General features: G+C 49.1%; 6 protein-coding genes across 6 annotated transcripts; 3 read left to right on the plus strand and 3 right to left on the minus strand.

Moving 5' to 3' along the window:
* Positions 1-16: 16 nt before the first annotated feature.
* HO173_009609 (uncharacterized protein) lies at positions 17-3,453 on the minus strand (the record flags this gene model as incomplete). Its single annotated transcript, XM_037311499.1, has 4 exons — positions 17-1,481; positions 1,536-1,579; positions 1,808-2,029; positions 3,169-3,453. The coding sequence occupies 4 exons, from the start codon at positions 3,451-3,453 to the stop codon at positions 17-19; spliced, it is 2,016 nt and encodes a 671-aa protein (XP_037161655.1).
* A 4,781-nt stretch (positions 3,454-8,234) lies between these two features.
* HO173_009610 (uncharacterized protein) lies at positions 8,235-9,272 on the plus strand (the record flags this gene model as incomplete). The annotated part of the gene is made up of 1 exon (XM_037311500.1): positions 8,235-9,272. The coding sequence occupies one exon, from the start codon at positions 8,235-8,237 to the stop codon at positions 9,270-9,272; it is 1,038 nt and encodes a 345-aa protein (XP_037161656.1).
* A 759-nt stretch (positions 9,273-10,031) lies between these two features.
* HO173_009611 (uncharacterized protein) lies at positions 10,032-10,613 on the minus strand (the record flags this gene model as incomplete). The annotated part of the gene is made up of 3 exons (XM_037311501.1): positions 10,032-10,248; positions 10,309-10,403; positions 10,536-10,613. 3 exons carry the CDS (start codon positions 10,611-10,613, stop codon positions 10,032-10,034), a joined length of 390 nt encoding a protein of 129 aa, XP_037161657.1.
* A 2,260-nt stretch (positions 10,614-12,873) lies between these two features.
* On the plus strand, positions 12,874-13,333 carry HO173_009612 (uncharacterized protein; the record flags this gene model as incomplete). The annotated part of the gene is made up of 2 exons (XM_037311502.1): positions 12,874-13,036; positions 13,173-13,333. The coding sequence occupies 2 exons, from the start codon at positions 12,874-12,876 to the stop codon at positions 13,331-13,333; spliced, it is 324 nt and encodes a 107-aa protein (XP_037161658.1).
* Positions 13,334-13,652: 319 nt separating this feature from the next.
* Positions 13,653-13,925, minus strand: HO173_009613 (uncharacterized protein; the record flags this gene model as incomplete). The annotated part of the gene is made up of 2 exons (XM_037311503.1): positions 13,653-13,860; positions 13,921-13,925. The coding sequence occupies 2 exons, from the start codon at positions 13,923-13,925 to the stop codon at positions 13,653-13,655; spliced, it is 213 nt and encodes a 70-aa protein (XP_037161659.1).
* A 1,567-nt stretch (positions 13,926-15,492) lies between these two features.
* HO173_009614 (uncharacterized protein) lies at positions 15,493-15,963 on the plus strand (the record flags this gene model as incomplete). Its single annotated transcript, XM_037311504.1, has 1 exon — positions 15,493-15,963. One exon carries the CDS (start codon positions 15,493-15,495, stop codon positions 15,961-15,963), a length of 471 nt encoding a protein of 156 aa, XP_037161660.1.
* Positions 15,964-16,625: the final 662 nt, after the last annotated feature.

Raw genomic sequence — 16,625 nt, forward strand, 5'->3', positions numbered from 1 at the left:
TACGAACATCAGCTCACTAGGACTCAAAATCACTATCAGCTTTTCGCTTCCTTTTCGTTGATGTAGCAGGCAAAGGGTAGTCTGGGTGCGTAGCTCTGATGTGCTTTTTCAGATTGTCCTTGCGACCAGGAGCAAAGGAAACGGTGCATCCACGCACGAGACACTCGAGCCGTGGCTTCCCGTCATGATTGTCACGCATGTGCCGCTGTAGGCTGTTCTTCTGTGCTACGGGTGTGCCTGTAAAAATTCGATAGGGACATATTGAACAGCAGGTGACGCCGTCGTCCGCATCAGACAGGTAGGATGGCGAGGGTGAAACGGAAGGTGAAAGCTCGGTTGGAGTGACGCAAAGCGGTGTGGCTGGGGTGGAGGTTGGATCATCTCCGCCATAGATATTGTCGAGTTGATGGTACTCGGCTATCCCCCTAAAGGACGACGGTGGTGTAGGATACATTGGGGTTTGTATGCTATTCTGGAACGTTGAGTGGGGTAGGGTGCTGCCGGACGGGCTTTGCCAATGCTGTGATCCTGGTGGCGTTTTGGTTGGTATCTGGAGCGTAGAGGGGTTTCTTGGAAGCGGACGCCTTTTAACACCAAAGCTTTCGTCGGTGTTAGACACAGCAGCAACATTAGCTGTGGTTGAATCAGCATCAGCATGGAAGGCGTTCACACTTTCCACTGCGAGCGTTCCAAGCTGGGGTTCAATGCAACCGAGCACCGTGTCCGGAGGTTGTCGATCTTGCGTAGCAATCTCGTAGTTGTTTGGAATGTTCCACTTTACATCTGGAAGTTGGCTGTTGCTTCCACTTGAAGCTACGGACATGTGTAGACTCTGGCCAAGGTTCCACTTTGCGTCGAATGGAGTTGCGGTCGACAATGTATTGCCGTACAATTGAGGTACGCCGGACTTTTTCCCACCTCCCATACTTTCATTGTCGACACTCGAAACGACGACACGAGGTAGTGGAATGCTCATACAGTTCGTCGACATTCCAAGATCAGTCGGGCTTCCTAGCTCAAATTGTGCACCAATCTCCTTGAAGGGCTTTGTGGGTCTTTTAATTCCTTGTTGATACGGTGTGGATCTGGTGGTTGACTCCAGAGAGGCGTGAGAGACATTCATTGAACCATCGCCCTGATCGGTCTGGTAGTCCATTGGGCCGGGTGACAAGGCACCGTACCCTGGCACAGTGTTATAATCATAACGCTCCATCTCTTCAATGTCGTAGTCCCAGCTTTCGACAGCACACAGACCCATGCCGACGTATCCATGGTTCGCAGATGACACGCCAGGCTCACTACCATCGTTGAAAGCTTTCAACCCACGAAATTCGAGTGTCTCGTTGTACTCGGATTGCCACACTTCGGCGGGTTCGGCTATCTTTGACCGCGGTGATAGAGAAGGCTCGGGCTTTGAACTATGTGGGGTATGTTCCTGTGACTCGTTCTCATCTTCTGGGTTGTGCGAAATTTCTGGTAACCTGTCGTACGAGCATCAGTCCAGCGCATTAATCTCGGCTCTCAAGGCGCCTTACATCGTTTCTAAATGATTTTTGATGATTTCAAGGGACTCTTTGTCCTTGGTGACTGACAGATATGAGGTTGAACGCAATGTCGATGATCGAGCGAGGGCTGGGCCGCACCAGACAACCCCAACAAGGACAAGGACCGTTACGTTGATTGAAGCGATGACGGAATTGGCAACCAGCGACGCTTAGATGCGAAGCAGTGCTCGAAGCACGCTGCGAGCGACTAATTATGTTGATCGTGAGATCTGATGTAGAAACTGATGCGTGAAGGCGCCGACCAGATGCAACGGAACGTTGAGATATTGATGTACGAAGTTGATCGTAGTAGGTAAAGAATGGGTCTCAGGGCAGTTGACGGCTTTCCTATGCGAAGACGTGGGATAGTTCGAGGTGGTGTCTGCATTCGCAGAGCGTCGAGGATCGTTGGCAGGTGGAGGGGCTTGCGGGAGGACTTTGGCATGTGGATAGGCTGCCAGCCAATCCCAGGTCACGTTCGTGGGCTGTGTATGGTCAGCAGCCAATGAGCACTGCTTTCAGTTTGACTTTCGCCATTGTGTTGACCGTATAAGACTTTGGTCGGCTCACCAAGTTGTTCAGTTCGTGTCGGGTGCGATGTGGAAGGGGGGTGGATCAAAGGCAGAATAAACTGCACATTTAGCGCTATTCCGGATCTTTGATGAGAGCTGCTTGCCACAACGGCTCTGCAGATCGCTCAGGGCAAGCTGCCCTGGCTTGCGGTTCTGCCATTGCAAAAAGTCGAACTAGCAGGCGGAAATTGCCAAGCGGTTACACCGCGTGGATGGCCCTCATCATCATTGTGGAGTGTACACATGAGCTTTTGCAACACTTCCTGCCTTGCGGAGTGTTCTCCGAACTAAACGAGATTGGGATGGATGCCTGACAACCGGTAGCTCCAGCATCGCCTTTCGTTCAATTGACCAATGAGATGTATTCAGGGAAGCTTGACTGATGCGAACGAGGTTTGTTAGCGATGCTTCTATGATTAAGGGGAGACCATCAACGGGAATGGTCCAGCGTGGGCAGACAAGAAAACTCACATAGATCGCTGCTTCAGCGAGGCAATTTAGGCAATGCTGTAGAGTTCATTTCGCAGCGAAGGTTAACCAGGAAAGGAGCATAAAGCGAAGCCAATGTGAGGTATGGTTCCGTGAGATGAGAGCTAGAAAAATTGCCACCCTCAGGGGCTGTCAAGGAAACAAAACTTCTTAAGAAAGCCTGGAGAAACGCCGTAAGGCCACCATCTCAACCCCGCTGGGGCGTCATGACGGATGTAAATCACGCAGTTGGTATGGGGCAGGTCGACACGGGCTCGTGAGCCTTTGCGCGGTGCGCCAAAGCGTTCAGCCAATGAAAGTTCCCAATCTCTCCACAAAGGGATAGTCTTCTGCCAGATAATGCGTCGATCAGCCGAATTTGGAAGCTGCGCAACGAATATTTCATTAGCGCATGCAGGCAGCCTTATGCTTGTGGATTGATGTTGCCACATATCCGATATCAATAGCAAGGAGCGCGAATTTTCCTGCTTGCAGACACCTCTTGAAACCAGCTAACGCTCACGAGAAGGGAGTACAGAACAACAATGATCTCCAAGGATCCATCGACAAAAAGACTTCCAGACAACGAAGATAAACTCAACGAGTTCCTTGACTAGATGATTGGACACAATACCTAGGATTCCCAAAGGCCGGATGCGTTCGGATGCTCCTTCCTCTCCTTGTGCTTTTTCCAGTGCTAAAACAGCAAATGCAACGTCGGCAGCGGTCGATGTCACATCGGATACTTGAGAAGATAAGATCAGAATAAAGCTAGTAGCGCTGGACTCGGACTTGGACCCCGAGCCTGTTTGTATGAGAGAGCAGACACGTGGCGAAGGAGGAACAGCTATCAAATGTGACTCATCCATATCCACCAACCCACGGCATCAAGAAGACTGAGAACAGCTTTATACTCGATAGCATGCTTTGCACGAAGTTCAAGATGCGTGGCTTTGTGTGAAGAGAGAAGAACGATCAGGAATGGACAGTATGGACTGGCTGTGTGATTCGCATAACGCGTGACACTGGTGGAGAAGCAAATAGCAGGAGTTGGGAGTACCGAATGGAGGATCCATACCCATCCAACGAAGTGAAGAATTCTGACATTGATGGACGCGTGGCACTCGTACATGGGCAAGTGTTCAAGGGATTCATACCAACCTCATAGGGCTGAGGGCTGCCAAGACCACGATGGTGCCGCGCGCCGTCGGCGACGTCTCCTCATCGCTCGCCGCCCTTATGTCTCATGTACCCGTCATGCGCCTCATCGAGCGTGTCTATCCACCAGACTCGGGAGAAGCAGGAGCAGTCCTGGAGACGCGGCAGTCGATGTTGTTCATCCATGGATCTCGATGGCTTCTCTTGGAGATGAACCACATTCTGTCCGAATCAGCTGCATGGTCAATCTGCCTCGCAACGAGCAGCTTAGGTACTGATCCCGCCTGCTCGTAGACCAGAAGCCAAGATTTTCGCGGCCTCCGAACATCCCAAGCCCGAAGACTGATAAAGCGGCCATCGCCAGGAGAATCATCATGCGCGGCCACAAATATATCCATGGATGTATTGGGAAGACACTTTTCATACATTTGATGAACGATGATAATGAGCGTTCGATTGACATGCTTCAAGGGCACCCGGGTTTCTATGATCTGACATTAAGCTCTATCATATACCTCAACTCCTCAATCAAATCACTCGAAGCATAACATTATATTATCTAGCTTTGGTCATGTGCCCGTCTCAACCTTTCAACGCCCATCCTCCGTCTCGTCCTTCCTGTTCTACCAACGTTTCATCAGTTTCGCTGTCCGTCAATCTTCTCTTCAAGCTTCCTCAATCGTTTCTTTGTCTTTTTCTTCGATCTGGAAGTCGGCTGTCCCATCGCCGCTTGCTCATGCGTCTGTGCCACTTTTTGCCATCTGTAAAGTTGTGCTGTTGATCGCCCTCCCTGGCTAGCGAGGCTTTCTGCTGTCACTCTGGATGTGCGAGTATCTTGACTATGAACGCATAACGGTCAGCAGGGACGGAAGACGGAGTTCTGGGTTGTTAGACGAACAGCATTGGTGCAGGCGGTGGACTCTGGCTTCTGGTGGTAAATCTGGGGCGAGAAACTCTTTTGGTGTGCGGAGACAGCTGAATCTGATAGTACTGAAGGCTTGACCTCCCAATGACGCTCTCGAATACCTAGGTCTATTGGATCTAATCAGAAAGCCTTCAAGGAGGTAAGAGGATATTATATGATTACCGGGATTTCTCGCCGTGATCACAGAGTTCGCTCGCAATGCTGGGACAATCAAGCAATCAAATCTCGAGCGAGCTATACCGACGCTTGAGTCCTGCAGCGGTTCCCTAATCGAATTTTGGCCCCCAGACTTCGATTCCTGTCGGTACTCAATCTCTCCAACGACTGGAGGGGTCCCTGAGCTGAGCTTCCGTGCTTATTATACATGTCAAACATGCATCATACCCCAGGGCGCTAATTTTACCCATAACTCTAAGCAACATTTCGACCGCTAAGTCCTGCCCTAGCCGCTAACAGGTGGGGCGGGCTGCGATTTTAATGTGGTGCCATACGTCAGGGATTCCGGGACTTGAGACCTTTAGTGGCTAGTAGCGGACGATAGTCCTGCAGTAGTGCAAAAGATCTACCCGTTGCGCACATGGAACAGTCCCCCATTTTTCACCTAGTCGCGGTCCCTCCGGAGAGACACCTTTGTTATCACTCCAGTACAAAGGATACGGGGCTCCCAGTCTGTCTACTAAAGGGATACTCCGCCGCTTGCAAAACACCGCCATAAACTGGGAATACGACGCCGGAGCTACCGACGTCCTCTAGATTCGGGTATGCCGTTGATTAGATATCATCTCTCAAGTACGATAAAGTCTTCGCTGCTGAAGAAGGTCGATCATCAACAGATGTAATTCCTGCATTCGGTGGTCGCCGAAGATTTGCGTATATCGCATGATTGTCAAAAGCTTAGACTACGCTACTTTCAGATAGATCTTCGACAAACACCTAATGCAAACTCTTCTGTACTGAAGTGCGAGCTCGAAGGGGTGATCAGTCATAGGCATTTGAAGCCAGTTGATTTGGAATTCTAGCACGGGGAAAGTGATTGTGGGGTTCAGCGCAAACGACAATGCAATCGCTCAACAGGGTGCGACGACGCAACCCGAGGTTCTACGTTGGAAATAGTCAATCTCATGGGACGGCATGCAGCGCATTGTCATACTCGGGACCAGAAAGCCAATTGCTCACTTTCTACTCATCTCTGTACTCTGCGAATGAGAAAGCCCTAATAAACTACAGAGTATCAGACATCCTGAACAGATCTGCGGGTGCTGATTACAGCAAAAGACAGGGTCTGAACTTGGTGTTGCGAAAGTTGGGGAAGCCGAGACGTGGGGGCTCTTGAGCCTTAATTGACATCGCTGGCCCGAAGGTCCCTCTATGGTGCATGGTCTCGTACTGAGCAAGAGCAGACCAGCAAACCGGGGTTGCAGAGCCACCAGGCCACGTGAAAACTAATGCTGTCATACCGCAGACGCTCTCTCCATTGCAATGGTTCGAACGTACCACAGAGCGTCTGACAAGATCTTTGATCAAAGGATGTCTGACAGCAATCACGTATCATGGCTTTGTGCTCAAGCGGCATCGATCATACCTTTATTTGGCCTGACAGATGTCAATAAATTTTATAGTTCTTCGGATCGTATCGCCAGCCGAAGACATCCATACGACAGTAGGTGTGCAGTCCAGATAGAAACCTCTCGGGACTGCCGCAATGAGAATGCACTAAGGCTTTGAAAGCCACTAAGGTTATCGGAAAAAGAATGATTGATGTACCTCATTGCTCTCAAAAGGCATAGTCTTCTCATCAAGCATCGATCACGCGCATAGCGGGGAACAGATAGGCATAACGGCGGGCTTCATATTTGTGTATCGGTGAAGGGTTGCTTCATAACTCCGTATCGCACCAAGAGCCGTCGCTACATTGTAGCAACTTACCCTTTCATTTCCGACTGATAATGAATTTATTCCCCCACGAATGACCTGATAGGAGACGGATGTCAGATTAGCTTTATGCAGCCTGGCAGCCTACCTTCCCTTTGGAGACTGGCTCAGACTAGCGGGGTGGAACACCGCACCCAATAAGATCGTGACCCACCCCACGGAGCAGAAGATGGCGTCGCTGTCATGCACCTCGCAAAACATTTGCCGCCGGTCATGTTAACGCCAATCCGGAGCTATCTGAGAGGACTTTCTACTCGTGCGTCCGAGAAATCTACCCTCTTGGCAGTCCGGCGCGGCACCAATCATAGTATAGAAATACCCAGTCTGACGACTGAGATGACATCAAGCTTGAAGCCTTCTGAAGATAGCCTCCGCAGATCCTCTGGAAAACGCCAGTCGGGTTCTTGAGCGCAGAACTCCTTCTTCCCGGAAAATGAACGGTCTTGGCACGCATTTGAGCCCGTCGATGCATTTCCACACGGCTTGGCGCAAAAGTGGCACTGACAATGCCGCGCCTCAATCCCCACGAAAATTTGAGCGAACGGGAGTGGACATGACAACCTCTACGGACACAGAGCTTGAACAGATCTTCATGGATGTTCTGGTGGTGGAACTCGGGCGCAAAGTGTACCGGAATGCTGTGGAAGCCGTCATCGAGACAGATACTATCCACAATCACTAAAACTCCTCACCTATTGACAAGATCCCTAGACGGGTCCCTTCTCTCACAATTCCAACGCTGTTGAACCAGCAACGCCAGTTTTGAGCATGAGACACCCGTCTCAGCAAAGCAAACTCAAGACCAATGGACGCTCTAGCCTCTAGCGTGTTCAGGCGGACTACAATTGAGACCACGTGGAAGTCTGTAATTGATCGTACCAGGAGATTGAAGCAAGCCAAAGATCCTTGGGACTCGCATGGAGACCCTTGCCTCCACCGCAACTCCAGGTGTAGGCAACAATGAAAGCAGTAAGAGAAGACCGAGCCCAGTGCCAAGACCAACCACCTGACGTCCAACCCAAGCTCCAGTGCCGGCCTTTCCTGCAGACCCCATCCGTCTTTGTTCTGACCGCTCAAGATAAGCGTCGACTTTTCGCCGTATGGTGCCAGTAACCGCATTATCTCGAAAGCTTCCGGTCATTTCGTTCACGACTGTCTCCATAGATCGCCAAATAGATTCGAGGTGTAGCAGCTCAAAGTGCTATATGTTCGACAGTCCTTCGGACTGAGGACGAGCGTGGCTGTCCTAACCATTCATACGTCTCTTGTCGCATGTAGGCGCTTCTAGTCAATGAGACTGAGATCTTACCTCCAGAAGAGGATCGTCGGATCGAGTTACGACCCGCTCGCTAATCGCTTGTCGCGCAACGCTTCTGCTAGTCAAGAGTCCTACCATTTCAGCGGAAACATGTTTCACTTTTCTACATCGCCACAATTAGAGGCAGTGATCCAGTACGCTTTTGACACGTCTAGTCTGGATCCTCTTCCCATTTTCGACCGTGAAGCCGCTGTCAACCGGACAGCACAGCTGCATTTTTGGAGCATTATGTACGGAAACCCAGCAGAAATTCCTTCGCAGAATCTCTCCAAAATTTCTGCCCTTCCTTTCAACTTCGCAAGCTCATACAGCGCAATATGCTACTCTTCCTTCGGGTAAGCCTCCTTGCCTTGGCCACAGTGCATTCAGACGCCATCATCCCTCTTCCGCATCTCATCGACGAAGCACAACTCTCACCTCCTCCACAAAGTTCATCCACAGCTGCATCCGATACTCCACCCAGCCCAAACAACACTCTCACATCAACGATTGTAGACCCACGATTCACGTACGACATCAAATTCGCCAACGAGTTCCTCGACAAAGAATCCGCCTACATGAACACCCTGCTAGCTTTAGCAGACCTTTCGACCAAAGGCTGGACTCCAGAATTGAAATGGGAAGCAATATACTCCCTTTCCAGCTACGGAGATGTCACTATCCGCATCCACGCTAGCCAGAACCCTTCAACCTTGCAGTACCGCCATGCGATCTGGGGCCTCTACATCGCCATCCGCGAGACCTCGGCCCATGGGTTTAGAGCGTGCGTATTGACTGTGTACTGGGTTCCAGATGAGAGTAGGCCGCGGCTCAAATTAGGCTATGTGTCAATTCTTGGCGGATCTTCCTTGGGCATCGCCACTGGTAATTCTACCGAAATGTCTCTCGGGCTTGCACTTCCCACACAGAGATCATTACCAAAACTACGACTAGCCAACCTCACCACCACAATCAACAACTTTACCACCCTCAGTACTGGGAAACCGGACATAACGAATCTGAACATCGAAGTTAGCTTACTAGGAAGACCGCTAGAGATCGATGCCGTCTTCCACACCATCTACGCAGGCGTACTATCCCTGGCACCGTGGCCTCAATACGCCCGAATTGACGGACCCGGAGTCGTCGAAGATCACTCATCTCGCACTTTCCTACGGTGGGACTCTTCCTACCTCACGGTCCAGCCCACTTTTGAGTACAGGTACTTAATCCTGGCTCTGGCGAAGCTGCCGTTGTATATGTATGAGCAGAACCGGTTTGAAGAGGCGAGGTTTGTTGTGTATGTGGATGAGATTGAGGTTGGAAGGGGTTGGCTGTATAGGCGCGGGGTTGGAGGGGTTTCTGGTGCGGAATGACGCGGGAGTGGGTAAGCTAAGAGCCCAGGGTATTTTCTGATGGAGGATCGTCACATCGATTCATTATCCATCTGCGGACTGGTATCATAGTCGGTACTACCGCGTGAGGTCTTTGATCTCGTAATCGAATCTGCATTCACTCATTGGGTCAGGAAGCTCAGCTGCGTCGAGCATACGATCAGTATTTGGGCCTCCGTCCCTACGAATGCGTTTGGGGACGGCAGAGAAGGGATGTGGACGCTGACAGATAGGAAGGAGTAGGGTCGTGCTGTATTGGCAAAGCTGCCGACGATGATCTAAATGGACTCCTTAAATCCAAGGTTGTTTGTCTACATGATCAAATCTGCAAGGTTCATCGGTCTCACTGGTTCCATTCCAAGTGGGGCGGAAAGTTGCGCGACATAGCTCCTTCAGGAACATTTGCACAGCGTCCCTATCAGCAGTAGCTTTTGATCCCTTACCGTCTCGATCGGCGTCGCCAAATCCACCATTACCATCCACGTTATCTTTCTTGTTAGCGTCCCGGTAGAATCCCAAATCATTCAAACAAAAAGCATCATTGCCGTCATCTAATCCCATTGCATGGCGTTATCCTTTTCCTTCTCATTCTATTTCGCTTTGGCGTTACTACAACAATATATGATCTTTTGTTCAGACTGAGTCATCATGTAAGAATGCGTGGCTGAAGTCGAGTATCTATTTTCGGCGACCAGGCTCATCCACTGTCGTCCCACTCTCCTTCATCTATCCCCCTGTCAATCATTTCGTGCTAATCCCTTCAATCTTCTTCTCAACGTCTTCGAGCCACTTTGTTGTCTTGACCTTCGACCCTGACCTCTCTCTTGCCAACGCAATCTGCTCGTGTCTCTGCGTGGTGTGTCGCCATGCCTTCAACTGTGCTTTTGTTTGACTCCCGAGTCTGGCAAGCGTTGTGACTGTCAGCTGAGGCGGAGGCGGAGGCTTCTCGGCGTCCATACTAGTGGAACCATTCATCAGCAGAGAGGAACCGAGAGGGTTTGGACGGGAGAAAACCCACACTATCGCTAATTTGCTCCTCAAGTAGAGAGCGTCGGGTCGGATGCTAGAAAGGATTGCCCCAGGTGCTGGGCGTTGGATTTGAGTTCTATAGCCCTAGATCTTCTGGTAAGAACAATTGTAGTGATGTGACGAGAAATGCAAGAAAAGAAGCATCTAAGAACTAGTTCATGTAGGAAGAGCAGGCTCAAACGAATAATTTTAGGACCTGCTAGATTGAGAGCTGACCTCTCGGTGGACGTCAGATTGACCCAACCTTGTCGCCTCTTTCACCAATTCCTTAAACGTGTACACCAACGAAGCCATTCCCAGCGGGTGGTATGTACAAAGTACTTGTACCCTCCCGCCTCTTTTCTCGCTTCCATCAAACACACTACCTTCACCATTCGCCGCCTGACACGAAGCAGGGATCAGGCAGTTTTTCAAACGTCGAAACACATTCGAGGACTTCATATGGGCAAAGTGTCCGAGCGTCTGAAGTCCTATCTTGCATATTCAAAGAACGACAGGATGCATCTGCTGTCAGTAAGCAGTTTAAAGTTCATATTTGTCAGACATCGCTTAGATCTCAACAGAGCAGACATTTATTGATCGGATTAAGCGAACTCTTCTCCCTTGAGAATGCAAACTGCCGCCTTGGAATCAGGCTAAATCTGAAATATAAAGAGAAAGCGAGGACTTTATACAACTGATAGGCTCAGAATGCTTGATGTCAACCATATTCCAAATCAACCGCATGTACCCAGCATGTACCTGGGCTAGTGACCGACCAGCATCTACGTTTCTCACACCAAACATCAATCTCAGTTCTAAAAAGTCGCAGAATAAACACTCAATTGGCTGCATAAAAGAATGCCTTGATCCTGAAACCACAGAGTGCCGTTCTTAGGATTAGCCAAACGTTCGCAACATTGACAAATAGAGAAAGACATGGGGCCCTCAAATCCCTCAGGGGACTTGGATTTCGACGGATTGCAAATCAACAATTTGTACGTCCTTACTTACACCAACAACAAGAAGACTGAATCCATCACCCTCACGTGAAATTAGCGAAATGCGAGCTACGTAGTTCCCGAGTTGCAGCAGCGCATAAACGGACTGGCGGACTAAGCGAAATCCTTCGCTCGAGAACCAGACTCCGTGAAAAGTGCAGGATCCACATGAGGGAGAAAGGCTTCCAGAAGGTCCGGAAACCAGGTGTGGCACTCCTTCTCCAGCCGAAAAGCCTTACCCGGTAGCCTTATACCCTTCGGCTTCTCCTACCTGCTTCCCCGCTGGTTGTCAACCACTCAATCAATTATGCGATTGGAACCGGCCCCCGGACAACCATCCCTATCCAGCCCCCAAGGATTTTAATTTCTCGGATCTCGCCCGGACCCCGTTTCGTGCAGTAGTGTAGTCTGCATTAGCCTGGCATAGATGGACGCAACCTGGAACTTGCATCTTTTCCATCATTCGTCAGAAGACGTCAAGGAGTATTCGGTATGGCGTAAGGCTGAAGTCAAGCTTGACGCTAAAATCTTACCTATAGACTTACATAAATACATACATACATTCAGCGGCATTCCGACTCGCTCGCTTAGGAGGAAAAAGGGTCCCCTAAGGTGAAAGAAGCGAAAGAAGCGACGAGAGAAGCCGGCCTCGCGAAGCGGCCTATACCTAAGAGCATATCTATTGAAGTTGAAGAGAAGATTATGGACTATGTATTGAAATCATACACCACTACTTAGGCGGGCTATAATCGTCGATGTGGAAGGCGGACGCTGGTTCCGTTTGAAATGTACCTTTGCATTTTTTTTCAGCTGAGAAGTGGCTACAATACACAGTGAATCTGCAGCAAGCAGGGCCAACAATATCGCGGCATTCGCATTCACCTTCGTTTAACTATGTCAAGATCAATAGCCCTACTCACCGATAGGGGACTATAACCTCCTTTACGTCCCTGGCTTTCATACTCGCCCAGACTATTCATGACAAAAGTCGATATGTAGATTGCTGATTATGGATGTCTGACCCTGGGTTGGACAAAATTCCGTTTGAGTGTACCTGTCGGTTTTTCTTTTCAGCTGAAAGTGCCCAATACCAGCGAACATCTGAGCAAGCACGGCCATATCGTTCCCGCTTGGATTCTCTTTGTCAATCAATCCATGGCTCACCAATTGTCAGACCGATACCTCACCTGCAAGCCTCGAAGTTCAGAATCGCTCCGCCCATGCTGTCAAAACTGCGTTCTGGATATCATCATACGGATCCGCTCACTGACTCGTATTCTATGTCACTTCAGACTCATATCCGGCTCGGAAAGCATCTGGACGTTCTTCGAAATCTCGATCGAACGAGTGATAGAAACAAAACCCTTACTAGCAGGCATCGACCGTTTCGAAACGGCCCAGAAGCTACAAAAATGGGCCTTGATAGAAATGAACCTCGCTCTTCCTACCCAGGTTCCAGGACTCCTGCTCAGTCCCTACAATCCATAGCTCTGGAACTTGCGGACCATTTACTATATGCAAGCCTCGAAGTCGAAACTCTGGTCCATGCAGAATTAGAACACAATACCCGATGAATGGTCGAAACTTCTCGGCACCACGCTCTGGAGGTGGTCGAGAATTGGTCTCAATGGATGAAAGAGAAGCCATATTTCGAAAGTGCGCAGGAGAAGTGGAAACTCAGAGATCAAGACGAAACGACAATGCTAAACCTAGCCAAAGCTCTGCCCAGGCTGCCGAGTAATTCGCCCGCCAACCAAAGGCCTCGCTACCCGCTACTACGGCCGCGACCACTACTTGCGATCTAGTAGTCGATCTCGGTCCTGTTGCTATTCATAGGCTTCCATCCTTCGATATCAGCGACTCATTTGGGCAGTCACCACCGACGTGTTGCGCCATCAAGTCTGGGGTAAAATGCAACTCGAAATCTCGAGACCAAAATTACTTGGAATGGAAGATGTTCTGACCGGATCGAATGTTGCCATCGTGGAGTTGCAGGGCGCTGAGCTGAACAGTCTTCGAGATCAAAATGTATGAAGATTGATCCAAGCTACATCGTGTGAGGCTAAACATCCATACCAGTTCGGCCCTCAGAGCCCCGGTTCGCAGAAAGAAATCATGGATGGCCAAGGGAGATTTTAGTCACTTGCCCCAGGAACCTCTGCTCTTAGAGGCTCCTTAGGTACCAGCAGGCTTCAATGCTCACAATCAGCACAGTCAAGACTTGACCTATTCCAGCACAAGGATATCGAAATGCTACATCGAAAAACACAAATCCACGATGCGAACTCTCATCTTTATCTTCCATTCGTCTATACTAATTCCAGACCCCTTCCTGCCTTACTCCCTCATTTTACTACTTCCCACTTCCTCCAATCTTCTTCTCAACCCCATCGAGCCACTTCTTCATCTCAACCTCAGACCCAGCAATCTTTTGCCCCAAAGCAATCTGTTCATGTCTCTCCACGGCACACCGCCACCCATCCAATTGCGTTTTCGACCGACTCCCAAGTCTGGCAATCGATGCAACTGTCAGCTGATGCTGAGGTCTCTCGACCTCCTTTCTGAAGAGGGGAACATGTAAGCAGAGGCGACGAGGATGTTCGAGAAGGAAGGGGACGGACGGCATAGCTAGACGGACACCTAGCCAGATAACAGCAAGACAAGATGCCCAGGAACTTCGCGTAGAAGAAGAGTCCTGTGCTTGGCATCCGACTGTCTGGACCTTCAGACATGCATGTCAGCATTGGCCTGAAGAGGAATAGAAGTCATTCACAATACAGAGAACAGCAGGGGGACTCGGTGAGCAGAATGTGGATATAAGACCAAGGCTGCCCTGACTCACAAATCACCTTTTCTGCTAGGCTCGATGAAAGCTAGATCCACGATAGTAACCAGAATGTCCGGCTAATCACCTTTGTCGCTACTCTGACTCGCTTATTGCTCATCTCATAAGAAAAGGCCATTCCACGCAGGTAGCGTACAATGTACTTATACCCCTCTACCGTCCCACCCCCCACTCATTTCCCACCTGACCATCAATGCGGACGTCACAGGCATCGTCCTCCTAACCCTCAGTCCTCACTGTCTTGGAAATCTAAAAAAAAAGGGTTTAAGATTGTAAAACATTGCCTGGTTTTCCCATTTCGCGCTCGCTTAATCTTCCCCCCCCCTCCGGGCCCCTCCATTCAAGGATCAACATCACGTACCTGCGTTAGCAGCACAATCTAAAAATGCCGCTTATGTCGATCCTCGCCAGCTATGCTACAATGTCATTCTCAACCCCCACCCCCAAATAAGCAAACCCTCACCCTCTCAATCCCGACTTATCGGCTCCGTCACGGTCCCAAAATAATACACACCCAAACAACCAACCAATCTAGCAATGACCCTTTCCCCCCCCTCCCCCACACCCGGAACCTTCCCAAGACCATCCAACCCGGTAGTCCTACCGGCCACCTTACCGGCCGCAAGCCCGCAGCCCATCCCACCCTGCCTTCCCCCATTTCCCCCCCCTCCCAAATTAATCCCCCGCCAAACAAAAACACGACACGATCAGAACAGCCGCCCACGCCCTCCAAAACCAAAACCATTCTCGGTTCTCGTGCCACGTGGAAAATTCCCGCATTAGCGGTTTCCGGTACCGATCGCGTCCTCCAACAGTCCGGGTGGTATTTTTTTGGCGTCCTGCAATGTCTAGCGCAGGACGAGTGTGTGTTTCCAGGACGGGAGTCCTGTCGGGATATTTTTTCGTTTCCCTCTAACAGATTAGCGTAGCGGTTTTAAAAAAAAAAAAAATAATAATAAATATTAAATAATAAAAAAATTTTTTTAGATTAATAAGTAAAGCGATTTATATACTATCTACTCTGTCACGGTACGCCAAGGCCTCCTCCAGAGCCACCAGCCAATTGGGCCTAGCGTGGCTTGGCACCGCACATATCTGCCCTGCAGGCACATAGAATAATGAACATCTTTTTACACCACCATGAATTCATGACCCAGTCATCCATTTCCTTGACAATTGATAGCCACACCTAACCCAGGTCCTCTTTCAAGTCGTCTATATCGTCACTCGACCAGTAGTCACAATATACCGACAGTCAGCCCCCCGCGCTTCTGCTACGCAGCTAGATTCAGTCTACGCAAATCAGCCAATCAGTCAATCCTTTCATTAGGCCATTTGACATTACATCATGTCTTCCAACAGCCAGATAATTCGCGGCTTCACGGCAGAGCAAAATCACTCCTTCACGAATATCCTTCTACCAGCGCTTCAAGTAATGCTTCGCCAGGCATTCGATAAGTATTTCAACCCACTGCAGCCACAGCAAAAGCAGTCAGTCATAATGCCAAAGCCGGCACAGCTATCAAAGCAGGAACAAGAGCATAGGCCATTGCAACAGGCAAATGTGGAGAAAACTGCGGAGAAATTTACGGAGAAGACTATGGAGAAGAACAAGAGCACGAACCACAGCAGTCCTATTCAAGCGGGCACACTCTCCATAATCCCACACCAGGCCACTATGCATATTTGCGGAGAACCTTCCCCTCGCCTCAGCAATACACCAGTTTTCGCCACCTTTCTCACCTCTCTTCTCGCTTTCGCCTCTCCGCTCGGTTACACTCGATTCGCGAAGGATATGGAGGCTATAGGCCAAGGATAGGTGCATGGATATATGGACGGCTCATGCTCAATGTAGCTATCCAGGGATGCAGCCACGAGGACGTGTCTTTTTTTCATTCTTTGCGGGCATGTTGTCACGGTACGCCAAGGCCTCCTCCAGAGCCACTAGCCAATTGGGCCTAGCGTGGCTTGGCACCGCACATATCTGCCCTGCAGGCACATAGAATAATGAACATCTTTTTACACCACCATGAATTCATAACCCAGTCATCCATTTCCTTGACATACTCTCTTTCTACTTTTAAATATAATCTTATAAAATAGAATATAAAGTAAAAGAATTCTTAGTTCTATAATAATATACTTAAAGTAACCAATAGCGAGTTTTTAATAGCTTTTTTCTATAAAGGAATAATATTAGATATAAAGATTCTACGTAATCTATATAAAGTAGAGTTTAATATTATAAAGCGTTAGCTTAGACGCTTTTAAATTATTTACGATATAAGGCGTAAGTATAAACTAGATAATTTAGTAATTTAGAATTAAAAGCTATAAAAGAAGCTTAGAGCTATTATCGAGAACTCGATAACTATAAACTTCAATATTAGACTAATATATATATATATATATTAAAATCGAAAAGATTTTATTAATAGAAATTATATCGCGGTAGCTCTAAAGAAAATAGATTTTAAGAGA

Source organism: Letharia columbiana (assembly GCF_014066305.1).
Source record: "Letharia columbiana isolate WasteWater2 chromosome Unknown Sc0000041_s0, whole genome shotgun sequence".
NCBI lineage: Eukaryota > Fungi > Ascomycota > Lecanoromycetes > Lecanorales > Parmeliaceae > Letharia > Letharia columbiana.